The sequence below is a fragment of the Salmo salar genome, chromosome ssa02 (genome assembly GCF_905237065.1).
Source record: "Salmo salar chromosome ssa02, Ssal_v3.1, whole genome shotgun sequence".
Lineage (NCBI taxonomy): Eukaryota > Metazoa > Chordata > Actinopteri > Salmoniformes > Salmonidae > Salmo > Salmo salar.
The window spans coordinates 79,168,134-79,195,549 of record NC_059443.1 but is presented as its reverse complement, the minus strand read 5'-3'; the positions used below and the strand labels follow the sequence as shown (position 1 = coordinate 79,195,549).

The window sequence follows — 27,416 nt, the reverse complement described above, 5'->3', positions numbered from 1 at the left end:
CCTCCCTCCTCTCTCTCCCCTCCATCTCACCCTCCCCCTTCTCTCCACAGGTCGATGCCTGATTTACTGACTACAGGCGTGTGACTGACAGCTCGGCTGTCGGCGGCATGCTCTCGCGCTGTCCTGCTGTCAGTCACTCTGGAGATGGGTTCTGCGCCAGGCGACCGGAGCAGCAACAGCAGAAAGGTAGATTTATACAGATTTCTTCGTTTATATAATGTATGTTTTGGGCTGTTGTTTCTGTTTTTCTTTTTGTCAATTTAATTGTCGGGATTATCTTTATTTTATAATTTTTTTAATCGAAGACAATAGGCTACTTTTGCTTTTGGTTAGTCTACCTGGCTGTTTTTATTGAGCACATACTGTCATGTAGAACGTTTGTCTAGAAGCCGACGTCGGACCCTATAACCATTCAAAGGTGCGCGTTAGGCTACGTCATTCTATTCATTTGCCATTCTGTTCACATTGCAAGAAAAGTATTGATTCTGATTCTGCTTATTGATCAGTGATTTGTAATTGCTTGGTTATTTTCTCGCCATTCTATCTCATATGTAATGCAACGGGTGTCATCAGTGTATTCATTGTCTAGCCAAATCGGTGATTTCTTAAAAAGTACCTTATAGCCCTTTTCTGTACGAGGACAGAAATTATTTTTCAGGATTGAGATAATTTAACCGATATTCTGTACCATTATCCATCATGTGTTTATTAATTGAGTCAATTCAATACCTACATCATATTTGGTTTCTTATTAATATTTTTTTGGGGGCAATGTTCTGAACATTCGCTCCACGGGACATTCCAATGTTCTCCTCTCTCCCGGTGCAGTGTGTCGTTCCGAACGGACGAGGCGCTGTTAAACACACACTCGATACTAGCGCACACCGACCGTCACATACTCCAGCACGCATTCTCACTCTGCTTGGAGTGTACTGGAGACCTCCATGGCCACGGGGAGTTGAGAGGGCAAGACAGAAAGGGTTGTTTTCTTTCACGTTTTAATACTGTCAAGTTGTCCTTATGCCGCGTTTCACACACTACTGTTCTCGCCACTATCCCCGATGCGGTGGAAAACGGGGTGCGGGCTTTCAGATACGGTAGGTTGTATACTTTAAGCCGCTAAATACGGGATGTTTGGGGTTTTTAGGTAGCTTGCTAGCCCCTTAGCCAAGCGGCGGGGTGAAACGTGCCTTCGCTTTCTGCTTGTGTGTTTGATCCTTGATCGAAGGATTGGGGCTGTTGCGCTTTGATCGATCAAACGGCTTCGGGATGTTCGTGTCCGGTACGAGAACGCTCAACTGTGTTCGCCATCCGAGTTAGTTAGCAATCTGGCTACTGTTTACTGTGTCAAGTAGTGTTGCGGGCTACCTCAAGGGGTTTAGTGGAGGAAAGGAAAGGCAGCAGGCCCGTCTTGTGTGGTGGTGTGGAGTTTGTTGCTTGTACCCCCTCCCCCACCGTCTTTGCGAGAGGCCAAGATGAATGGGATCTCACTTCAAAGCAATGTGAGGGAGAGGCTAGCTAGCTACTACACCTAGCCGGAGTAGAGGAAGCGAGAGGACTGAACTAACGTTGACTAGTTACTGTACTGTAGCCATCTTTGAAATGCATTGTTTATTTGCTAGCTAGTTAACGTTAGTTACAGTACACATTAAGTGCAAACTCATTGTTATTATTGACCTGCTGCTAGCTAACTAACAGTTACAGAGCTAATGCATCTAGCTGGCTGTGTTTTGTTAAACTGGGAGCTAGCTAACTAACAGTTCCAGAGCTAATGCATCTAGCTGGCTGTGTTTTGTTAAACTGGCAGCTAGCTAACTAACAGTTATAGAGCTAATGCATCTAGCTGGCTGTGTTTTGTTAAACTGGCAGCTAGCTAACTAACGCGTACCGGTGACGTTAGGATAACGAAGCTAACGTTGGTTAACCACTGTTACCTTCTTTAACCATAGCTTCTGTTTTGATGAGCTATTACGGCACTACCTAGTTAGCTGGCTAACAACTAACGCTAACCAATGGTTTAGAATGACCGTATTTGCTAGCTAGTCTGTGTTGATCATTGCTGATAGCCGTCATTGTGAAAGTTGAAATCAGCATGGCTATGCTAGCAAGTGGCAGGTACAACCTCTTTGATTAGTTAGCTAGTTATTTGTTATTAGCTTCAAAACATGTTCGTTGTGATGGAGGTAACCTTATTCATTGTGTCTGTAGAAGAAGACCATTGGTTCCGTGTTAGGGTAAAAACATATCGCAGCCTATCATCCTGAATCACGTTAACACTACTATACATCCCTCCCTTGTTCCTCTTTCTTCTCCTTTATCCTCTTTCTTTCACTCAGATAGTACGTCATCTTCCAGTTTCACCTTTCCCATTTTCTCTCTCTCTCTCTACTCTTCCCCCTCTTTTTTTCCCAGGGTCGATCTGTGTGTGTGAGTCTAACCACACCAACCGTAGCTCATTCCTTCACTCTATAGTTCAGCTCTGACCCTCTCCTTCCTTCACTCTATAGTTCTGCTCTGACCCTCTCCTTCCTTCACTCTATAGTTCAGCTCTGACCCTCTCCTTCCTTCACTCTATAGTTCAGCTCTGACCCTCTCCTTCCTTCACTCTATAGTTCAGCTCTGACCCTCTCCTTCCTTCACTCTATAGTTCTGCTCTGACCCTCTCCTTCCTTCACTCTATAGTTCAGCTCTGACCCTCTCCTTCCTTCACTCTATAGTTCTGCTCTGACCCTCTCCTTCCTTCACTCTATAGTTCAGCTCTGACCCTCTCCTTCCTTCACTCTATAGTTCAGCTCTGACCCTCTCCTTCCTTCACTCTATAGTTCAGCTCTGACCCTCTCCTTCCTTCACTCTATAGTTCTGCTCTGACCCTCTCCTTCCTTCACTCTATAGTTCAGCTCTGACCCTCTCCTTCCTTCACTCTATAGTTCAGCTCTGACCCTCTCCTTCCTTCACTCTATAGTTCTGCTCTGACCCTCTCCTTCCTTCACTGTGTAGTTCAGCTCTGACCCTCTCCTTCCTTCACTCTATAGTTCTGCTCTGACCCTCTCCTTCCTTCACTCTATAGTTCTGCTCTGACCCTCTCCTTCCTTCACTCTATAGTTCTGCTCTGACCCTCTCCTTCCTTCACTCTATAGTTCTGCTCTGACCCTCTCCTTCCTTCCTTCCTCCAGATAGAATTGTTCATGTTTCAGTTCCTCGTTCTCCTCTTTTCTGTCAGGTAGGACCATTCCTCTCTTTTACTCATCCCCTCTTCTCTTCCACCACAGGAAGAATCTCTCATCTTCAGCTGTTCTAGAGGTGTGGGTGTGACTGGTGCCCAACCCAGTGGTCCCCAACCAGAGACATGAGTGTGGTCCGAGACCCACAGGGAGCGTACAGGGGGGTGGGAGGGGGCGACCATCTGGGGGGTCTAGGGGTGGGGATGGGGGTGGACCCCCACAGCCACTTCACAGAGCACGCCCCTCGGCCCCCTGTCCCTGGAGAAGAGGGGGGCGACCGTGACCCCCACCACCTCCCCTCCAGCCATGGAGGCCGCCCCCCCACCCAGTCCACTTGCTACCCCCCCTCCAAAACAGACCCCTCCTTCCGTAGTAGCGAGTCCCCATCCTCGGCCACCCCCACCCCCAGGCGACCGGACCTGGACCTAGGGTACGAGCCTGAGGGTAGCGCCTCCCCCACGCCTCCCTACCTGAAGTGGGCCGAGTCGCTCCACTCTCTCCTGGATGACCAGGAGGGCATACAGCTGTTCAGGGGCTTCCTGAGACAGGAGGGCTGTGGGGACCAGCTTGACTTCTGGTTCGCCTGCTCCGGCTTCAGGAAGAGCAGCCAGGAGAAGAGGCCCAAGCTGGCCAAGGCCATTTACAGGTAGGGATGTCTTTTCTCTCTCATCTCTCTATTCTCTCTCTTTCTCCTCTCTCTATTCTCTCTCTCTCTTTCTCTCTATCACTGTCTCTCTATTCTCTCTCTCTCTTTCTCTCTATCACTGTCTCTCTATTCTCTCTATTCTCTCTCTATTCTCTCTCACTGTCTCTCTATCTTTTCTTTTCTATCACTGTTTATTTTTTATTCTCTCTCACTGTCTCTCTATTCTCTCTCTCTTTCTCTCTATCACTGTGTCTCTATTCTCTCCCATCTCTCTATTCTCTCTCTCATCTCTCTCTTCTCTGTCTTTCCAGGAAGTATATCCAGGACAGTAACGGCATCGTGTCGAGGCAGATTAAACCAGCTACTAAGAGCTTCATCAGAGACTGTGTGGTTAGACTGCATCTGGACCCTGCCATGTTCCAACAGGTAGCAATGCAACAACCAATCATTACCTGATGTTGGAACAGGAAGTAATGCATCAACCAATCATTACCTGATGTTGGAACAGGAAGTAATGCATCAACCAATCATTACGCGATGTTGGAACAGGTAGCAATGCATCAACCAATCATTACGCGATGTTGGAACAGGTAGCAATGCATCAACCAATCATTACGTGATGTTGGAACAGGAAGTAATGCAACAACCAATCATTACGTGATGTTGGAACAGGAAGTAATGCAACAACCAATCATTACGTGATGTTGGAACAGGAAGTAATGCAACAACCAATCATTATGTGATGTTGGAACAGGAAGTAATGCAGCAACCAATCATTACGTGATGTTGGAACAGGAAGCTGTTTTATGAATAACCTTTCACTGACCAGGCAGATGGTTGAGAACACACTGTTAATATCCTCTCAGTGGCAGGAGACACAGGAATCAGGACAAATATACATTCATTGATGTTTTATTGCGAACATATTTTCATGAACAGTTGTAGACAAGGGGTGGATGTGTTGGTAGCTTGTACATAACCAACAACTGTGTGTTGCTGCTGGTGAAGAACCCAGCTTCCCTCTCTGGGATGTGTGTTGCTGCTGGTGAGGAGCCCAGCTTCCGTCTCTCTGTGTTGCTGCAGGTATAGAACCCAGCTTCCCTCTCTTTGTGTTGCTGCTGGTATAGAAGCCAGCTTCCCTCTCTGTGTTGCTGCTGGTGAGGAACCCAGCTTCCCTCTCTTTGTGTTGCTGCTGGTATAGAACCCAGCTTCCGTCTCTCTGTGTTGCTGCTGGTATAGAAGCCAGCTTCCCTCTCTGTGTTGCTGCTGGTGAGGAACCCAGCTTCCCTCTCTTTGTGTTGCTGCTGGTATAGAACCCAGCTTCCCTCTCTGTGTTGCTGCTGGTGAGGAACCCAGCTTCCCTCTCTGTGTTGCTGCTGGTGAGGAACCCAGCTTCCCTCTCTGGGATGTGTGTTGCTGCAGGTGTAGAACCCAGCTTCCCTCTCTGCGTTGCTGCTGGTGAGGAACTCAGCTTCCCTCTCTGGGATGTGTGTTGCCGCAGGTGAGGACCCAGATTCCCTCTCTGGGATGTGTGTTGCCGCAGGTGAGGACCCAGATTCCCTCTCTGGGATGTGTGTTGCTGCAGGTGTAGAACCCAGCTTCCCTCTCTGGGATGTGTGTTGCTGCAGGTGTAGAACCCAGCTTCCCTCTCTGGGATGTGTGTTGCAGCAGGTGTAGAACCCAGCTTCCCTCTCTGGGATGTGTGTTGCCGCAGGTGAAGAACCCAGCTTCCCTCGTTTAATCTCACTTTCGTTTTTATTTTATATGCTGACTGAACAATAAAGTTTTTGGAACTTTGTACTGAAGCGAAGTTGTCCCTCTCCCAGGCCCAGACAGAGATCCAGAGCACCATGGAGGAGAACACCTACCCTCTGTTCCTGAAGTCAGACCCCTACCTGGAGTACACCCAGACAGGGGAGGAGAGCCCCAAACCACCCAGCGACCACAGCTCCTCATCGGGTACTGGTCCTGGGCCGCTGGGGCCTGGCTACCTGCCCACCCTCACAGAGGACGTAGAGTGGAGGTGTGTGTGTCTCTCTGTGTATCCAGATCCTGCGTATATTCTGGTCTATATTGTGTTCTTGTTGTCAGCACCATGTCACCAGGTCAAACTCCTGGTCCATGTGAATGTACTTGGTGATTTAAGGTGGTTGTGATTCAGGTGCCGGGAGGAGGAGGAGGAAGAGGAGGAGGAGGAGAGCGGGGATACGCAGGCCAGCAGGCTGACCCAGAGGTTGCTAATGGAGACGGCTCCTCACAGAGTGTCGACCAATCGGAGAGCAGGGGAAAGCCGAGAGTACAGGTAGGAGACCAGAGAGCGTGTTTATGGATGTGTGTGTTTGCGCCTGATTGTGGGAAATTCATGACAGTGTTTAGTATTTGTCAGAGTGGTTGCTTTGCAGTTGTGCCTGTAGGGAATCTCTGTGTTTGTACGCGTCCTGCGCCCGGATGATACCAGTATCGCGCGGCAAGGCAACATAACACGAAGCGGATTTAACTTCTTCAGGAGAACAGCCATCATGTTGGAAACAGACCTCATCATGCTTTCATGCAGAGTCACGTTCATCTTCCAAGCTTTAGCTTCAATAATTAACATACAGCTTTAGCTTCAATAATTAACATACAAAGAGTTTGATCTGCTTCCTGTTTTGATTTTTACCATGGAAAAAATATTGAGATACTGGTATCATCACAGCCCTAGTCTTGTCTGTGTGTAATATATATATATTCCCTCATCAATCTACACACAATACCCCATAATGACATCACAATACCCCATAATGACAAAGCAAAAACAGTTCTTTTTTTGACATTTATTAAAAAAATAAAAGACTGACATTTACATAAGTATTCAGACCCTTTACTCAGTACTTTTCTGAAGCACATTTTGCAGTGATTACAGCCTTGAGTCTTCTTGGGTATGACGCTACAAGTTTGTCACACCTGTATTTGGGGAGTTTCTCCCATTCTTCTCTGCAGATCCTCTCAAGATCTGTCAGGTTGGAATAGGAGTGTTGCTGCACAGCTATTTTCAAGTCTCTCCAGAGATGTTAGATCGGCTTCAAGTCCGGGCTCTGGCTGGGCCACTCAAGGACATTCCAACTTGTCTCGAAGCCACTCCTGTGTTATCTTGGCTGTGTGCTTAGGGTTGTTGTCCTGTTGGAAGGTGAACCTTCACCCCAGTCTGAGGTTCTGAGTCCTCTGGAGCAGGTTTTCATCAAGGATCTCTCTGTACTTTGCTCCGTTCATCTTTCCCTTGATCCTGACTAGTCTCCCAGTCCCTGCTGCTGAAAAACATCCCCACAGCATGATGCTGCCACCACCATGCTTCACCGTAGGGATGGTGCCAGGTTTCCTCCAGACGTGACGCTTGGCATTCAGGCCAAAGAGTACAATCTTGGTTTCATCAGACCAGAGAATCTTGTTTCTGATGGTCTGAGAGTCTTTAGGTGCCTTTTGGCAAACTCCAAGCAGGATGTCATGTGCCTTTTACTGAGGAGTGGCTTCTGTCTGGCCATTCAGTACCATTAAGGCCTTCTGGAAGGTTCTCCCATCTCCACAGAGGAACTCTGGACCTCTGTCAGAGTGATCATTGGGTTCTTGGTCACCTCCCTGACCAAGGCCCTTCTCCCCTAATTGCTCAGTTTGGCCAAGCGGTCAGCTCTAGGAAGAGTCTTGGTGGTTAAAAACTTCTTCCATTTAAGAAAGATGGAGGCCACTGTGGTCTTGCGACCTTCAATGCTGCAGAAATATTTTGGTTCCCTTCTCCAGATCTGTGCCTCGACACAATCCTGTCATGTAGCTTTACTGACATTTCCTTTGACCTCATGTCTTGGTTTTTGCTCTGACATGCACTATCAACTGTGGGACCTTATTTAGACAGGTGTGTGTCTTTCCAAATCATGTCCAATCAATTGAATTTACCACAGGTGGACTCCAATCAAGTTGTAGAAACATCTCAAGGATGATCAATGGAAACAGGATGCACCTGAGCTCAATTTACAGTCTCATAGCAAAGGGTCTGAATACTAATGTAAATAAGGTATTTCTGTTTTTTTTATTTTTAAATTGCATATATTTCTAAAAAAAACTATTTTCGCTTTTGTCATTATGGGGTATTGTGTGTAGATTGATGAGAATTAGTTATTCAATCAATTTTAGAACAAGGCTGTAACGTAACAAAATGTGGAAAAACTGAAGGGTCTGAATACTTTCCGTGTGTAACCATCTCTCCTCTCAGACCATGCAGAGAGCTGGTAGTTAACCCCTACTGTGTGTGTGTGACCATCTCTCCTCTCAGACCATGCAGAGAGCTGGTAGTTAACCCCTACTGTGTGTGTGTGTGTGTAACCATCTCTCCTCTCAGACCATGCAGAGAGCTGGTAGTTAACCCCTACTGTGTGTGTGTAACCATCTCTCCTCTCAGACCATGCAGAGAGCTGGTAGTTAACCCCTACTGTGTGTGTGTAACCATCTCTCCTCTCAGACCATGCAGAGAGCTGGTAGTTAACCCCTACTGTGTGTGTGTAACCATCTCTCCTCTCAGACCATGCAGAGAGCTGGTAGTTAACCCCTACTGTGTGTGTGTGTGTGTAACCATCTCTCCTCTCAGACCGTGCAGAGAGCTGGTAGTTAACCCCTACTGTGTGTGTGTGTGTATAACCATCTCTCCTCTCAGACCGTGCAGAGAGCTGGTAGTTAACCCCTACTGTGTGTGTGTGTGTGTGTGTGTGTGTGTGTGTGTGTGTGTGTGTGTGTGTGTGTGTGTGTGTGTGTGTGTGTGTGTAACCATCTCTCCTCTCAGACCGTGCAGAGAGCTGGTAGTTAACCCCTACTGTGTGTGTGTGTGTGTGTGTGTAACCATCTCTCCTCTCAGACCATGCAGAGAGCTGGTAGTTAACCCCTACTGTGTGTGTGTATAACCATCTCTCCTCTCAGACTGCAGAGAGCTGGTAGTTAACCCCTACTGTGTGTGTGTGTGTAACCATCTCTCCTCTCAGACCATGCAGAGAGCTGGTAGTTAACCCCTACTGTGTGTGTGTGTGTGTAACCATCTCTCCTCTCAGACCATGCAGAGAGCTGGTAGTTAACCCCTACTGTGTGTGTGTATAACCATCTCTCCTCTCAGACCATGCAGAGAGCTGGTAGTTAACCCCTACTACGTTAACATGGGTTCAGCTCGCGCCCCGGTGACCAGCGCTAACGACAGTGAACAGCAGAGCATGTCCAGCGTCTCCGACGGCGACACACTCTCACTGACTGACAGCAGTGTGTGAGTACACACACAAATACACACACACACAAACATATCCTCTATCTCTCACACACACTGAAACACATTCTTCTGAATACTAACGTGTGTGTGTGATTTGCAGGGATGGTGTTCCACCCTACCGGTATCGTAAACAGCATCGTAGAGAGATGCATGAAAGTGCCAAAGCCAATGGACGTGTGCCCCTACCTCATATACCTGTAAGTAGTATACACACTACTTTATACCCTACCTCATATACCTGTAAGTAGTATACACACTACTTTATACCCTACCTCATATACCTGTAAGTAGTATACACACTACTTTATACCCTACCTCATATACCTGTAAGTAGTATACACACTACTTTATACCCTACCTCATATACCTGTAAGTAGTATACACACTACTTTATACCCTACCTCATATACCTGTAAGTAGTATACACACTACTTTATACCCTACCTAATATACAGTTGAGGTTGGAAGTTTACATACACATTAACCAAAGACATTTAAAAACGTTTTTTTTCCTGACATTTAATCCTAGTAAAATTCCCTGTCTTAGGTCAGTTAGGATCTCCACTTTATTTAAGAATGTGAAATATCAGAATAATAGTAGAGAGAATGATTTATTTCAGCTTTTATTTCTTTCATCACATTCTCAGTGGGTCAGAAGTTTACATACACTCAATTAGTATTCGGTAGCATTGCATTTAAATTGTTTAACTTGTGTCAAACATTTCGGGTAGCCTTCCACAAGCTTCCCACAATAAGTTGGGTGAATTTTGGCCCATTCCTCTGGACAGAGCTGGTGTAACTGAGTCAGGTTTGTAGGCCTCCTTGCTCGCACACGCTTTTTCAGTTTTGCCCACACATTTTCTATAGGATTGAGGTCAGGGCTTTGTGATGGCCACTCCAATACCTTGACTTTGTTGTCCTTAAGCCATTTTGCCACAGCTTTGGAAGTATGCTTGGGGTCATTGTCCATTTGGAAGACTCATTTACGACCAAGCTTTAACTTCCTGACTGATGTCTTGAGATGTTGCTTCAATATATCCACATATTTTTCCTCCCTCATGATGCCATCTATTTTGTGAAGTGCACCAGTCCCTCCTGCAGCAAAGCACCCCCATGCTGCCACCCCTGTGCTTCACGGTTGGGATGGTGTTCTTCGGCTTGCATGCCATTCTATATTTATTTCTATATTTGTTTCATCAGACCAGAGGACATTTCTCCAAAAAGTACGATCTTTGTCCCCATGTGCAGTTGCAAACCGTAGTCTGGCTTTTTTATGGTGGTTTTGGAGCAGTGGCTTCTTCCTTGCTGAGTAGCCTTTCAGGTTATGTCGATATCTATATCCACTCGTTTTACTGTGGATATAGATACTTTTGTACCCGTTTCCTCCAGCATCTTCACAAGGTCCTTTGCTGTTGTTCTGGGATTGATTTGCACTTTTCACACCAAAGTACGTTCATCTCTAGGAGACAGAACGCGTCTCCTTCCTGAGCGGTATGACGGCTGCGTGGTCCCATGGTGTTTATACTTACGTACTATTGTTTGTACAGATGAACGTGGTACCTTCAGGTGTTTGGAATTTGCTTCCAAGGATGAACCTGACTTGTGGAGGTCTACAATTTTTTTTTTTCTTGACTGATTTCTTTTGATTTTCCCATGATGTCAAGCAAAGAGTCACTGAGTTTGAAGGTAGGCCTTGAAATACATCCACATGTACACCTCCAATTGACTAAAATGATGTCAATTAGCCTATCGGAAGCTTCAAAAGCCATGACATCATTTTCTGGAATTTTCCAAGCTGTTTAGTCACAGTCAACTTAGTGTATGTAAACTTCTGACCCACTGGAATTGTGATACAGTGAATTATAAGTGAAATAATCTGTCTGTAAACAATTGTTGGAAAAATTACTTGTGTCATGCACAAAGTACATGTCCTAACTGACTTGCCAAAACTATAGTTTGTTAACAATACATTTGTGGAGGGGTTGAAAAACGAGTTTTAATGACTCCAACCTAAGTGGATGTAAACTTCCGACTTCAACTGTATATAGATCATATCTGATAGATGTTCTGTGGTCTTAACGGTAGACCATGTATGTGATGTTTATGGTATCTGATAGATGTTCTGTGGTCTTAACGGTAGACCATGTATGTGATGTTTATGGTATCTGATAGATGTTCTGTGGTCTTAACGGTAGACCATGTATGTGATGTTTATGGTATCTGATAGATGTTCTGTGGTCATAACGGTAGACCATGTATGTGATGTTTATGGTATCTGATAGATGTTCTGTGTGTAGCGTACATACCGTGTGCCAAAGGATGTCCACGTTGAGCCGGAGAGGTTTGCTGTTGACCTCATCAGTCGACTGGAGGGAGTTCTGAGAGAGAGAGAAGCTCAGGAGAGACTGGAGGAGAGACTGAAGAGGGTCAGACTGGTATGTAGTGGGGTGTCTGTGTGACGTGTGTGGTTTGGATGTGTGTGTGCGTGTGTTGGATGGTAATCATCCCACACACACTAACCTGCTTCTCCTCTAACCCTGCCCCCTTCTTTCCTCTCCTGCTCTGTGATAGGAGGAGGAGGGTGACGACGCCGACGTCTCCATGGTAAACTCCCTCCCCCCCTACGGCAACAAGCCCCTCCCCCCCTCCACCTCGTCCCTCCACCCCCACTACGGGTCCCGTTATTCAGAGACCTTGTACAATGGTGTTCTGGCGCTACAGGATGCGCACGAGGAGAACCCGGAGTCCATCTTAGACGAACACGTGCAGAGAGTGATGAAGACGCCGGGGTGCCAGTCACCAGGCACCGGGAGACACTCACCCAAGTCCCGCTCCCCCGACGGGGGGGTAGGGGTGTACCCTCCGCCTCACTCTGGGAGAACCCAGGGGCCTCCAGGGGTGAAAGGCCACAAGCCAGGAGCCAAGGGAGGGGACCCATCGGGGATGGGAGCAGGTATGTTGATGTTGTCTTTATTTATCCAGGTTAGTCTCAACGATAAACATATTCTAGTGTTGTCTTTATTTATCCAGGTTAGTCTCAACGATAAACATATTCTAGTGTTGTCTTTATTTATCCAGGTTAGTCTCAACGATAAACATATTCTAGTGTTGTCTTTATTTATCCAGGTTAGTCTCAACGATAAACATATTCTAGTGTTGTTGTCTTTATTTATCCAGGTTAGTCTCAACGATAAACATATTCTAGTGTTGTCTTTATTTATCCAGGTTAGTCTCAACGATAAACATATTCTAGTGTTGTCTTTATTTATCCAGGTTAGTCTCAACGATAAACATATTCTAGTGTTGTCTTTATTTATCCAGGTTAGTCTCAACGATAAACATATTCTAGTGTTGTCTTTATTTATCCAGGTTAGTCTCAACGATAAACATATTCTAGTGTTGTCTTTATTTATCCAGGTTAGTCTCAACGATAAACATATTCTAGTGTTGTCTTTATTTATCCAGGTTAGTCTCAACGATAAACATATTCTAGTGTTGTCTTTATTAATCCAGGTTAGTCTCAACGATAAACATATTCTAGTGTTGTCTTTATTTATCCAGGTTAGTCTCAACGATAAACATATTCTAGTGTTGTCTTTATTTATCCAGGTTAGTCTCAACGATAAACATATTCTAGTGTTGTCTTTATTTATCCAGGTTAGTCTCAACGATAAACATATTCTAGTGTTGTCTTTATTTATCCAGGTTAGTCTCAACGATAAACATATTCTAGTGTTGTCTTTATTTATCCAGGTTAGTCTCAACGATAAACATATTCTAGTGTTGTCTTTATTTATCCAGGTTAGTCTCAACGATAAACATATTCTAGTGTTGTCTTTATTTATCCAGGTTAGTCTCAACGATAAACATATTCTAGTGTTGTCTTTATTTATCCAGGTTAGTCTCAACGATAAACATATTCTAGTGTTGTTGTCTTTATTAATCCAGGTTAGTCTCAACGATAAACATATTCTAGTGTTGTCTTTATTTATCCAGGTTAGTCTCAACGATAAACATATTCTAGTGTTGTCTTTATTTATCCAGGTTAGTCTCAACGATAAACATATTCTAGTGTTGTCTTTATTTATCCAGGTTAGTCTCAATGATAAACATATTCTAGTGTTGTCTTTATTTATCCAGGTTAGTCTCAACGATAAACATATTCTAGTGTTGTCTTTATTTATCCAGGTTAGTCTCAACGATAAACATATTCTAGTGTTGTCTTTATTTATCCAGGTTAGTCTCAACGATAAACATATTCTAGTGTTGTTGTTGTCTTTATTTATCCAGGTTAGTCTCAACGATAAACATATTCTAGTGTTGTTGTCTTTATTAATCCAGGTTAGTCTCAACGATAAACATATTCTAGTGTTGTTGTCTTTATTTATCCAGGTTAGTCTCAACGATAAACATATTCTAGTGTTGTCTTTATTTATCCAGGTTAGTCTCAACGATAAACATATTCTAGTGTTGTCTTTATTTATCCAGGTTAGTCTCAACGATAAACATATTCTAGTGTTGTTGTTGTCTTTATTTATCCAGGTTAGTCTCAACGATAAACATATTCTAGTGTTGTCTTTATTTATCCAGGTTAGTCTCAACGATAAACATATTCTAGTGTTGTCTTTATTTATCCAGGTTAGTCTCAATGATAAACATATTCTAGTGTTGTCTTTATTTATCCAGGTTAGTCTCAATGATAAACATATTCTAGTGTTGTCTTTATTTATCCAGGTTAGTCTCAATGATAAACATATTCTAGTGTTGTCTTTATTTATCCAGGTTAGTCTCAATGATAAACATATTCTAGTGTTGTCTTTATTTATCCAGGTTAGTCTCAACGATAAACATATTCTAGTGTTGTCTTTATTTATCCAGGTTAGTCTCAACGATAAACATATTCTAGTGTTGTCTTTATTTATCCAGGTTAGTCTCAACGATAAACATATTCTAGTGTTGTCTTTATTTATCCAGGTTAGTCTCAACGATAAACATATTCTAGTGTTGTCTTTATTTATCCAGGTTAGTCTCAATTAGGGCAGACCCCATTTAGTCGACTGGTCGATAGGTTGTTGGTCGACCAAGATTTTTTTTTGTTGTTGAGCAGTGACATATATATATATATATCTATCACATCACACAAGACACCTGTCTGAGTGGACTGAAGAGGACTGGCCACCCCTCATAGCCTGGTTCCTCTCTAGGTTTCTTCCTAGGTTCTGGCCTTTCTAGGGAGTTTTTCCTAGCCACCGTGCTTCTACACCTGCATTGCTTGCTGTTTGGGGTTTTAGGCTGGGTTTCTGTACAGCACTTTGACATATCAGCTGATGTAAGAAGGGCTTTATAAATACATTTCATTGATGGACTCGTCCATTGCGGAGGCCTGTCTGGGTGGACTAGTCCATTGCGGAGGCCTGTCTGGGTGGACTAGTCCATTGCGGAGGCCTGTCTGGGTGGACTAGTCCATTGCGGAGGCCTGTCTGGGTGGACTAGTCCATTGCGGAGGCCTGTCTGGGTGGACTAGTCCATTGCGGAGGCCTGTCTGGGTGGACTAGTCCACTGCGGCGGTGACGTAGATGGCACACTAGTATCATCAGTAGTACATTGACCGTTAATTAACCTCATTTCTAATCTACAATGTTTGTTGGTTTACGGATTTTTTTTCTTGTTAATGCATTCAATATTATTATTCATGTCTTCTCGTTATTATTGTAGGAGTGGACATGTTGTTTACAGAGCGCACAGGCTACACTTATCAGGAAAAAAGTTTGGGATTATTTAGCGATCCTGTCAATCTTGAGTAACGACACGCACCTGATTACACATAGAAGTAGTCCTATAGGCTACCTGGCCCTGATTACACATAGAAGTAGTCCTATAGGCTACCTGGCCTGATTACACATAGAAGTAGACCTATAGGCTACCTGGCCTGATTACACATAGAAGTAGTCCTATAGGCTACCTGGCCCTGATTACACATAGAAGTAGTCCTATAGGCTACCTGGCCCTGATTACACATAGAAGTAGTCCTATAGGCTACCTGGCCCTGATTACACATAGAAGTAGTCCTATAGGCTACCTGGCCTGTAGGCATATAAATGTGCCCATTTGGGGATGTGTTACTATTTCTGATCGTCTTAACTCACCGTCACTGTGGAGCTTCTCAAAGTCATTTGTTCTTCGCCTCATTGAGAATGACTATAGTCCCTCAATGTAGCCTACTCTCCCTTTCAATAACCACTCAGCATGTTGGGGGACAAAATGTAATGCTCTGATCCGGGGGAAACGTCATAAGATAGACCTACCTGATTACTTCTTAGCTCGCTGGCGTGGGAAACTCTGAGGGCGCAGAATATTTTACACAATGTTGCAAGTTTGTTAGCATGATGGGCTGGACTAAGTTAATAGTTGATACAATGTTTCTAGTTCCTTACAGACAGGCCATGTGTAGCCAATGTGATTTATAGGATATTCATTTTTATCAGGATATTTTCCACCTGCAGGCTGCAATGTTTTTATTTGTTGGTTTATGTCGGCTATTTTTACATAGTGGTCATGGCCATAGAAGTTACTTTTTAGATTTGTATCATTTTCATTCAGATAGAATATGTTGATCAACCACATGACATTGATTTTGAGAAATTAAGACTTTTTATTCTAAATGAAACTGTTCCAAGAAAATATGCATATGAAAACCATAACTGGCATACAGATCAGTAGAAATGGTAGGATAATTTGGCACTCCAAATGGAAAAGGTTGCCGACCGCTGGTTTAGCCTGTTACCAGCAACTCCAGAAGCATAATGGCAGAATCTGAGAAGACCAGCGGCTGCAGGCAGCGGGAGGGGACAGGTTTTTCTTCTGGTTAGGCCATGATGATATCTAGCTCCCTCTTTAGTCATTTTTGGTGTCTTCATTTTTTTTTATCGCAGTGCTTAAAGCATCAGACAAGCTCAGTAGTCTACGTATGTATAGTGTTGACGTTGTATAATCAATGTGATGGAGTGTATTCAACCAACAGAACACAGAGCATCGGAGTAGGAGTGCTGTTCCATATAATCATATTCTTTATGGTTTTGAAGGTCAATCTGATCCTAGATCAGCACTCCTACCCCGAGATGCTTTATGAGTACAGGCCCAGGTATAGAGGTGAAATATATCATAGACCACCTCTAAACCAATCTCTTTTTGAATGTGTCCATAAAGGCTGTACCACCACATGGCATGGCTAACACCACCTTTGTTGGGTTAAGAGGTAGAGTTCTAGTTATTTAACCTATATGTCTCTGTTCCCTCAGGTGTGTACCACCACAAGCATGGCTACCACCACCCCCCAGGGGGCACCAAGCCCAAAGAGCCCCAGATGGATGAGGTGGTGCTGGGTGGAGGCTCCAGGACCCAGGGGAGCGGCCTGTGGAACGGGGAGGCCCACCACTACGCTACCGGGAAGGGACGCAACTACGCAGATGGGGCTGGGACCATGGACGCAATGGGCTATAGGTTAGTACCTGGGGGGGTTTATGTGTTATCAGTGTTGTCGTACTTGAGGCTAGGCCTCGAACTAGACTCGGACTCAAGTCACGATTTTCATGACTAGAACAGTGCGGCCTTACTAATGTGGAACGCTGTCCACTAGCTAGCCTTACTAATGTAGAACTCTGTCCACTAGCTAGCCTTACTCATGTAGAACTCTGTCCACTAGCTAGCCTTACTAATGTAGAACTCTGTCCACTAGCTAGCCTTACTAATGTAGAACTCTGTCCACTAGCTAGCCTTACTCATGTAGAACTCTGTCCACTAGCTAGCCTTACTCAAGTAGAACTCTGTCCACTAGCTAGCCTTACTCGTGTAGAACTCTGTCCACTAGCTAGCCTTACTCATGTAGAACGCTGTCCACTAGCTAGCCTTACTCGTGTGGAACGCTGTCCACTAGCTAGCCTTACTCGTGTGGAACGCTGTCCACTAGCTAGCCTTACTCGTGTAGAACGCTGTCCACTAGCTAGCCTTACTAATGTAGAACGCTGTCCACTAGCTAGCCTTACTCGTGTAGAACGCTGTCCACTAGCTAGCCTTACTCGTGTAGAACGCTGTCCACTAGCTAGCCTTACTCGTGTAGAACGCTGTCCACTAGCTAGCCTTACTCGGTAGAACGCTGTCCAGTAGCTAGCCTTACTCGTAGAACGCTGTCCACTAGCTAGCCTTACTCGTGGAGAACGCTGTCCACTAGCTGGCCTTATTAATGTGGAACGCTGTCCACTAGCTGGCCTTATTCATGTGGAACGCTGTCCACTAGCTGGCCTTATTCATGTGGAACGCTGTCCACTAGCTGGCCTTATTCATGTGGAACGCTGTCCACTAGCTAGCCTTACTAATGTAGAACGCTGTCCACTAGCTAGCCTTACTCGTGTAGAACGCTGTCCACTAGCTAGCCTTACTCGTGTAGAACGCTGTCCACTAGCTAGCCTTACTCGTGTAGAACGCTGTCCACTAGCTAGCCTTACTCGTGTAGAACGCTGTCCAGTAGCTAGCCTTACTCGTGTAGAACGCTGTCCACTAGCTAGCCTTACTCGTGTAGAACGCTGTCCACTAGCTGGCCTTATTAATGTGGAACGCTGTCCACTAGCTGGCCTTATTCATGTGGAACGCTGTCCACTAGCTGGCCTTATTCATGTGGAACGCTGTCCACTAGCTGGCCTTATTCATGTGGAACGCTGTCCACTAGCTAGCCTTACTAATGTGGAACGCTGTCCACTAGCTGGCCTTACTCATGTGGAACGCTGTCCACTAGCTGGCCTTATTCGTGTGGAACGCTGTCCACTAGCTGGCCTTATTCGTGTGGAACGCTGTCCACTAGCTGGCCTTATTCGTGTGGAACGCTGTCCACTAGCTGGCCTTATTCGTGTGGAACGCTGTCCACTAGCTGGCCTTATTCGTGTGGAACGCTGTCCACTAGCTGGCCTTATTCGTGTGGAACGCTGTCCACTAGCTGGCCTTACTCGTGTGGAACGCTGTCCACTAGCTGGCCTTACTCGTGTGGAACGCTGTCCACTAGCTGGCCTTACTCGTGTGGAACGCTGTCCACTAGCTGGCCTTACTCGTGTGGAACGCTGTCCACTAGCTGGCCTTACTCGTGTGGAACGCTGTCCACTAGCTGGCCTTACTCGTGTGGAACGCTGTCCACTAGCTGGCCTTACTCGTGTGGAACGCTGTCCACTAGCTGGCCTTACTCGTGTGGAACGCTGTCCACTAGCTGGCCTTACTCGTGTGGAACGCTGTCCACTAGCTGGCCTTACTCGTGTGGAACGCTGTCCACTAGCTGGCCTTATTCGTGTGGAACGCTGTCCACTAGCTGGCCTTATTCGTGTGGAACGCTGTCCACTAGCTGGCCTTATTCGTGTGGGAACGCTGTCCACTAGCTGGCCTTACTCGTGTGGAACGCTGTCCACTAGCTGGCCTTACTCGTGTGGAACGCTGTCCACTAGCTGGCCTTACTCGTGTGGAACGCTGTCCACTAGCTGGCCTTACTCGTGTGGAACGCTGTCCACTAGCTGGCCTTACTCGTGTGGAACGCTGTCCACTAGCTGGCCTTACTCGTGTGGAACGCTGTCCACTAGCTGGCCTTACTCGTGTGGAACGCTGTCCACTAGCTGGCCTTACTCGTGTGGAACGCTGTCCACTAGCTGGCCTTACTCGTGTGGAACGCTGTCCACTAGCTGGCCTTACTCGTGTGGAACGCTGTCCACTAGCTGGCCTTACTCGTGTGGAACGCTGTCCACTAGCTGGCCTTACTCGTGTGGAACGCTGTCCACTAGCTGGCCTTACTCGTGTGGAACGCTGTCCACTAGCTGGCCTTACTCGTGTGGAACGCTGTCCACTAGCTGGCCTTACTCGTGTGGAACGCTGTCCACTAGCTGGCCTTACTCGTGTGGAACGCTGTCCACTAGCTGGCCTTACTCGTGTGGAACGCTGTCCACTAGCTGGCCTTACTCGTGTGGAACGCTGTCCACTAGCTGGCCTTACTCGTGTGGAACGCTGTCCACTAGCTGGCCTTACTCGTGTGGAACGCTGTCCACTAGCTGGCCTTACTCGTGTGGAACGCTGTCCACTAGCTGGCCTTACTCGTGTGGAACGCTGTCCACTAGCTGGCCTTACTCGTGTGGAACGCTGTCCACTAGCTGGCCTTACTCGTGTGGAACGCTGTCCACTAGCTGGCCTTACTCGTGTGGAACGCTGTCCACTAGCTGGCCTTAATAATGTGGAACGCTGTCCACTAGCTGGCCTTAATAATGTGGAACGCTGTCCACTAGCTGGCCTTACTCATGTGGAACGCTGTCCACTAGCTGGCCTTACTCATGTGGAACGCTGTCCACTAGCTGGCCTTACTCATGTGGAACGCTGTCCACTAGCTGGCCTTACTCATGTGGAACGCTGTCCACTAGCTGGCCTTACTCATGTGGAACGCTGTCCACTAGCTGGCCTTACTCATGTGGAACGCTGTCCACTAGCTGGCCTTACTCATGTGGAACGCTGTCCACTAGCTGGCCTTATTCATGTGGAACGCTGTCCACTAGCTGGCCTTATTCATGTGGAACGCTGTCCACTAGCTGGCCTTATTCATGTGGAACGCTGTCCACTAGCTGGCCTTATTCATGTGGAACGCTGTCCACTAGCTGGCCTTACTAATGTGGAACGCTGTCCACTAGCTGGCCTTAGTAAGTAAGATACGATATTCAGTTTAAAAGGTAATTGGACAGAATTCTTTAACCCTTAGAAGGGACTTGGAACCAGACATGGACTGGAAGCCTATCTGTATCGCCATACTGACCTGTGTATCGCCATACTGACCTGTGTATCGCCATACTGACCTGTGTATCGCCATACTGACCTGTGTGTTTGTGTGTTCCCTGCACCCCAGCAGTAAGGGCAGCACCCTATCGAAGCGTGGCTCTAAGAAGGGGGCGGAGCCGACAGGTAAAGGTGATGAGGGGCGTGTTCAGGAGGCCCAGGTACCGCTGGAGGACCTGGAGAGAAACCACAAGATACTGCAGTGGATGATGGAGGGGGAGGCACTACGACACAAAAAGAACACGCACGGGTAACAGACACACACGGGTAACACACACACACACACGGGTAACACACACGGTAGGACGCACTCTCTGTCCCTCACTTACTCCAATGTTAACTAACCTTTTCTTTCTCTCTCGCTCCCCTTCTCTCTCTCCCTCTTTCTCTCCTCTCCCCCCACTCTTTCTCTCTCTCCCTCTTTCTCTCCTCTCCCCCCTCTCTTTCTCTTTTTCTCTCTCCCCTCTTTCTCTCTCTTTCTCTCTCCCCTCTTTCTCTCTTTTTCTCTCCCCCCTCTTTCTCCCTCCCTCTTTCGCTTTCCTTCTCTCTCTCTCCTATCTAGGAGTACCACAGGCTCCAGGAAGACCCAGGGGAGTGTGGAGCTGTTGAGACCCAGCTCTGTGGAGCGTCCTGGGGCAGTGCACCCCTGGGTGAGCGCCCAGCTGCGGAACAACGTGCAGCCCTCCCACCCCTTCATCCAGGACCCCACCATGCCCCCCAACCCCGCACCCAACCCCCTCACTCAGCTAGAGGAGGCCCGGAGGAGACTGGAGGAGGAGAGGAGGAGGGCCGCCCTGCTGCAGGCTAAACAGAGGTAAGAGGAGGAGGGGTTGAGGTGGGAACGAGGGGTTAGCGTTGAGATGAGGATTAGGGGTTGAGGTTGGAACGAGGGGTTAGCGTTGAGATTAGGATCAGGGGTTGAGGTGGGAACCAGGGGTTAGCGTTGAGATTAGGATCAGGGGTTGAGGTTGGAACGAGGGGTTAGCGTTGAGATTAGGATCAGGGGTTGAGGTTGGAACGAGGGGTTAGCGTTGACATTAGGATCAGGGGTTGAGGTTGGAACGAGGGGTTAGCGTTGAGATTAGGATCAGGGGTTGAGGTTGGAACGAGGGGTTAGCGTTGAGATTAGGATCAGGGGTTGAGGTTGGAACGAGGGGTTAGCGTTGAGATTAGGATCAGGGGTTGAGGTTGGAACGAGGGGTTAGCGTTGACATTAGGATCAGGGGTTGAGGTTGGAACGAGGGGTTAGCGTTGAGATTAGGATCAGGGGTTGAGGTTGGAACGAGGGGTTAGTGTTGAGATTAGGATCAGGGGTTCGAGCAGGAGGCTGGAGAGGAGATGGGGTTAGGTTTGGGATTGAGATGGAAAATTAAATGTTTGTGCTTTTCTAATAACCAATGTCTGTGTTCATGTAAGTGACTGACTGAACGAATCCTCACAATCAGTTTTTGCAATTTGGCAGTACGCCCAGAACCTTGTTTTGAGAATGAAAGATATGTTTCAAGGTCTCAGTTTAGAGAGAAGAAGCCTTGTGAGGGGTTGGTCGGTCACATGTTATGACCCGGTGTTAATAACCTCTTACATCTAGCTAGCGGAACACCTGCTCCAATATCCAATGATGGGCGTGGCGCGAAATACAAACTCCTCGAAAATCCGAAAACTTCAATTTTTCAAACATATGACTATTTCACACCATTTTAAAGACAAGACTCTCCTTTATCTAACCACACTGTCCGATTTCAAAAAGGCTTTACAGCGAAAGCAAAACATTAGATTATGTCAGCAGAGTACCCAGCCAGAAATAATCAGACACCCATTTTTCAAGCTAGCATATAATGTCACAAAAAACAAAACCACAGCTAAATGCTGCACTAACCTTTGATGATCATCAGATGACACTCCTAGGACATTATGTTATACAATACATGCATGTTTTGTTCAATCAAGTTCATATTTATATCAAAAACCAGCTTTTTACATTAGCATGTGACGTTCAGAACTAGCATTCCCACCGAACACTTCCAGTGAATTTACTAAATTACTCACGATAAACGTTCACAAAAAATATAACAATTATTTAAAGAATTATAGATACAGAACTCCTTTATGCAATCGCGGTGTCCGATTTTAAAATAGCTTTTCGGTGAAAGCACATTTTGCAATATTCTGAGTAGATAGCCCGGCCATCATGGCTAGCTATTTTGACACCCACCAAGTTTGGTACTCAGCAAACTCAGATTTACTATAAGAAAAATTGGATTACCTTTGCTGTTCTTCGTCAGAATGCACTCCCAGGACTTCTACTTCATCACCCAATGTTGTTTTGGTTCCAAATAATCCATAGTTATATCCAAATAGCGGCGTTTTGTTGTGCGTTCAAGACACTATCCGAAGGGTGACTTGCCCGGCGCGTATCGTGACAATTTTTTTTCTAAATATTCCATTACCGAACTTCGAAGCATGTCAAACGCTGTTTAAAATCAATTTTTATGCGATTTTTCTCGTAAAAAGCGATAATATTCCGACCCGGGAGTCGTTGTTTTTGTTCAAAGACTGAAAATGTAAACATGGAGTCGTCTCGTGCACGCGCGCCCCCGTCTCATTGTTCTCAGATCGACCACTTACCAAATGCGCTACTGTTTTTCAGCCATGGACAGCAGAGTCATCATTCAACGTTCTGGCGCCTTCTGAGAGCCTATGGGAGCGTTAGAAAATGTCACGTTACAGCAGAGATCCCCCTGTTTTGGATAGAGATGGCAAAGAAGGCCAAGAAATGGTCAGACAGGGTACTTCCTGTACAGAATCTTCTCAGGTTTTGGCCTGCCATTTGAGTTTTGTTATACTCACAGACACCATTCAAACAGTTTTAGAAACTTTGGAGTGTTTTCTATCCAAAGCTAATAATTATATGCATATTCTAGTTTCTGGGCAGGAGTAATAACCAGATTAAATCGGGTACGTTTTTTATCCGGCCGTGAAAATACTGCCCCCTATCCATAACAAGTTAATGATTCATTAACCTCTCTAGGCTAGGCGGGACGAATTCGTTCCACCTACGTAACAGCCACTGCTATCCTGTGGCGCGATTTTCAAAACCTTAAAAATCCTATTACTTCAATTTCTCAAACATATGACTATTTTACAGCCATTTAAAGACAAGACTCTCGTTAATCTAACCACACTGTCCGATTTCAAAAAGGCTTTACAACGAAAGCAAAACACATTAGATTATGTCAGCTGAGTACCAAGCCAGAAATAATCAGACACCCATTTTTCAAGCCTGCATATAATGTCACCAAAACCCAGAAGACAGCTAAATGCAGCACTCACCTTTGATGATCTTCATCAGATGACAACCCTAGGACATTATGTTATACAATACATGCATGTTTTGTTCAATCAAGTTAATATTTATATCAAAAACCAGCTTTTTACATTAGCATGTGACGTTCAGAACTAGCATACCCCCCGCAAACTTCCGGGGAATTCGCTAACATTTTACTAAATTACTCACGATAAACATTCACAAAAAGCATAACAATTATTTTAAGAATTATAGATACAGACCTCCTCTATGCACTCGATATGTCCGATTTTAAAATAGCTTTTTGGTGAAAGCACATTTTGCAATATTCTAAGTACATAGCCCAGGCATCACGGGCTCGCTATTTAGACACCCGGCAAGTTTAGCACTCACCATAATCATATTTACTATTATAAAAGTTTGATTACCTTTTGTTGTCTTCGTCAGAATACACACCCAGGACTGCTACTTCAATAACAAATGTTGGTTTGGTCCAAAATAATCCATCGTTATATCCGAATAGCGGCGTTTTGTTCGAATGCGTTCCAGACACTATCCGAAATAGTAAAGAAGTGTCGCGCGCATGGCGCAATTCGTGACAATAAAATTCTAAGTATTCCATTACCGTACTTCGAAGCATGTCAACCGCTGTTTAAAATCAATTTTTACGACATTTTTCTCGTAGAAAAGCGATAATATTCCGACAGGGAATCTCCTTTTCGGCAAACAGAGGAAAAAAATCCCAAAGGCGGGGCGGTCGGGGTCACGCGCATAAGCCAGTGTCCCTTGATCGGCCACTTGAGAAAGGCGATAATGTGTTTCAGCCTGGGGCTGGAATGACGACATTCTGTTTTTTCCCGGGCTCTGAGCGCCTATGGACGATGTGGGAAGTGTCACGTTAGAGCAGAGATCCTTAGTAAATGATAGAGATGGAAAACAAGTTCAAGAAATGGTCAGACAGGCCACTTCCTGTAAAGGAATCTCTCAGGTTTTGACCTGCCATTTGAGTTCTGTTATACTCACAGACACCATTCAAACAGTTTTAGAAAATTTAGGGTGTTTTCTATCCATATGTAATAAGTATATGCATATTCTAGTTACTGGGTAGGAGTGGTAACCAGATTAAATCGGGTATGTTTTTTATCCAGCCGTGTCAATACTGCCCCCTAGCCCTAACAGGTTAATTATGAATGATGAACAAGCTAAATCATGCAAATATAACTTGTCTGTATATAAGAGAACGAACGGGATATAAGAGAACTAATGGGACTGACCCGGTGGAGCTCCTGATTGACATGTGTACTATGGTGCATTCAGTTGGTTGGAACCTCTCCAGCGTACTGATAATAAAGAATGATTCATTTAAGATTGACTTCCAGTGTCCTTGTGTAGAATTTCTACTACATGATGTCAAGTTACTGGGACAGGAAGCTGTATTGGGAGAGGAGGGAGACTCCAATATGCTGATGGATCAGTCAGTCTGACACACATAGACACTACATGGTGACAGAGTTTGTCTCATGTCTCCATCTCTCCTCTCCTCCAGACAGAAGTCTTTAAGCAGTACTGTCTGTCTCCATCTCTCCTCTCCTCCAGACAGAAGTCTTAAGCATACTGTCTTTTCTCCAGACAGAAGTCTTTAAGCAGTACTGTCTGTCTCCATCTCTCCTCTCCTCCAGACAGAAGTCTTTAAGCAGTACTGTCTGTCTCCATCTCTCCTCTCCTCCAGACAGAAGTCTTTAAGCAGTACTGTCTGTCTCCATCTCTCCTCCAGACAGAAGTCTTTAAGCAGTACTGTCTGTCTCCATCTCTCCTCTCCTCCAGACAGAAGTCTTTAAGCAGTACTGTCTGTCTCCATCTCTCCTCCAGACAGAAGTCTTTAAGCAGTACTGTCTGTCTCCATCTCTCCTCTCCTCCAGACAGAAGTCTTTAAGCAGTACTGTCTGTCTCCATCTCTCCTCCAGACAGAAGTCTTTAAGCAGTAAGAAGCAGGTGTCGCAGTGTGAGAACGTAACTGTGGCCTACTACTTCTGTGGCGAGCCAATCCCCTACCGCACCACGGTCAAAGGTCGCGTGGTGACCCTGGGACAGTTCAAGGAGCTACTCACCAAGAAGGGCTACTACAGGTGAGAGGTCGTTGTCATGGAGATTAAACTCTGGAGACCACGGGGGGGTGTCCCAAATGGCACCCTGTTCCCTACGCAGTGCACTACTTGTGACCAGAGCCCTATGGGCCCTATGAAGGGAACAGGGTGAATACCTGTGGACGATGAAGTCCTGTCTTCTAACCCTGTTCCCTACGTAGGGCTGTGTGTGTGTGTTGATTCACTGTGTGTGTGTGTGTGTGTGTTGATTCACTGTGTGTGTGTGTGTGTTGATTCACTGTGTGTGTGTGTGTGTGTGTTGATTCACTGTGTGTGTGTTGATTCACTGTGTGTGTGTTGATTCACTGTGTGTGTGTGTGTTGATTCACTGTGTGTGTGTGTGTGTTGATTCACTGTGTGTGTGTGTGTGTTGATTCACTGTGTGTGTGTGTGTGTTGATTCACTGTGTGTGTGTGTGTGTTGATTCACTGTGTGTGTGTGTGTGTTGATTCTCTGTGTGTGTGTGTGTGTTGTTTCACTGTGTGTGTGTGTGTGTTGATTCACTGTGTGTGTGTGTGTGTTGATTCACTGTGTGTGTGTGTGTGTGTTGATTCACTGTGTGTGTGTGTGTTGATTCACTGTGTGTGTGTGTGTTGATTCACTGTGTGTGTGTGTGTTGATTCACTGTGTGTGTGTGTGTGTTGATTCACTGTGTGTGTGTTGATTCACTGTGTGTGTGTGTGTGTGTGTGTGTTGATTCACTGTGTGTTGATTCACTGTGTGTTGATTCACTGTGTGTGTGTGTGTGTTGATTCACTGTGTGTGTGTGTGTGTGTTGATTCACTGTGTGTGTGTGTGTGTTGATTCACTGTGTGTGTGTTGATTCACTGTGTGTGTGTTGATTCACTCTGTGTGTGTGTTGATTCACTGTGTGTGTGTGTGTTGATTCACTGTGTGTGTGTGTGTTGATTCACTGTGTGTGTGTGTTGATTCACTGTTGTGTGTGTGTGTGTGTGTTGATTCACTGTGTGTGTTGATTCACTGTGTGTGTGTGTTGATTCACTGTGTGTGTGTGTGTTGATTCACTGTGTGTGTTGATTCACTGTGTGTGTGTGTGTGTGTTGATTCACTTGTGTGTGTGTGTGTTGATTCACTGTGTGTGTGTGTGTTGATTCACTGTGTGTGTGTGTGTGTGTGTGTGTTGATTCACTGTGTGTGTTGATTCACTGTGTGTGTTGATTCACAGTGTGTGTGTGTGTGTTGATTCACTGTGTGTGTTGATTCACTGTGTGTGTGTGTGTGTGTTGATTCACTGTGTGTGTGTGTGTGTTGATTCACTGTGTGTGTGTGTGTGTTGATTCACTGTGTGTGTGTGTTTATTCACTGTGTGTGTGTGTGTTTATTCACTGTGTGTTGATTCACTGTGTGTTGATTCACTGTGTGTTGATTCACTGTGTGTTGATTCACTGTGTGTTCATTCACTGTGTGTTGATTCACTGTGTGTGTGTGTTGATTCACTGTTGTGTGTGTGTGTGTGTTGATTCACTGTGTGTGTGTGTGTGTGTTGATTCACTGTGTGTGTGTGTGTGTGTTGATTCACTGTGTGTGTGTGTGTGTGTTGATTCACTGTGTGTGTTGATTCACTGTGTGTGTGTGTGTGTGTGTGTGTGTTGATTCACGTGTGTGTGTGTGTGTGTGTGTTGATTCACTGTGTGTGTGTGTGTGTTGATTCACTGTGTGTGTGTGTGTGTTGATTCACTGTGTGTGTGTGTTGATTCACTGTGTGTGTGTGTTGATTCACTGTGTGTGTGTGTTGATTCACTGTGTGTGTTGATTCACTGTGTGTGTGTTGATTCACTGTGTGTGTGTGAGTGTGTGTTGATTCACTGTGTGTTGATTCACTGTGTGTTGATTCACTGTGTTGATTCACTGTGTGTTGATTCACTGTGTTGATTCACTGTGTGTTGATTCACTGTGTGTGTGTGTGTGTGTGTGTTGATTCACTGTGTGTGTGTGTTGATTCACTGTGTGTGTGTGTGTG

At 45.6% G+C, this 27,416-nt stretch overlaps 1 protein-coding gene across 3 annotated transcripts in view; it reads left to right on the top strand.

The window, feature by feature from the left end:
* The window catches only part of LOC106593205 (axin-1), a 61,977-nt gene that overhangs the window by 26,831 nt on the left and 7,730 nt on the right, over nt 1–27,416 (top strand). The window contains exons 3-15 of one of the 3 annotated variants that reach the window (XM_045710612.1): nt 51–186; nt 3,270–3,867; nt 4,179–4,293; nt 5,694–5,890; nt 6,029–6,169; nt 8,996–9,139; nt 9,243–9,339; nt 11,440–11,577; nt 11,714–12,095; nt 16,441–16,642; nt 20,058–20,237; nt 20,550–20,801; nt 25,256–25,417. In XM_045710612.1, coding sequence (XP_045566568.1) covers nt 3,347–3,867; nt 4,179–4,293; nt 5,694–5,890; nt 6,029–6,169; nt 8,996–9,139; nt 9,243–9,339; nt 11,440–11,577; nt 11,714–12,095; nt 16,441–16,642; nt 20,058–20,237; nt 20,550–20,801; nt 25,256–25,417 — 2,531 coding nt within the window. In that variant the 5' untranslated portion in view covers nt 51–186; nt 3,270–3,346. Of the gene's footprint in view, nt 1–50; nt 187–846; nt 1,098–3,269; nt 3,868–4,178; nt 4,294–5,693; nt 5,891–6,028; nt 6,170–8,995; nt 9,140–9,242; nt 9,340–11,439; nt 11,578–11,713; nt 12,096–16,440; nt 16,643–20,057; nt 20,238–20,549; nt 20,802–24,920; nt 25,021–25,255; nt 25,418–27,416 lie in introns of those variants that run through there. The other 2 variants (XM_045710605.1, XM_045710616.1) reach the window with 2 other exon arrangements.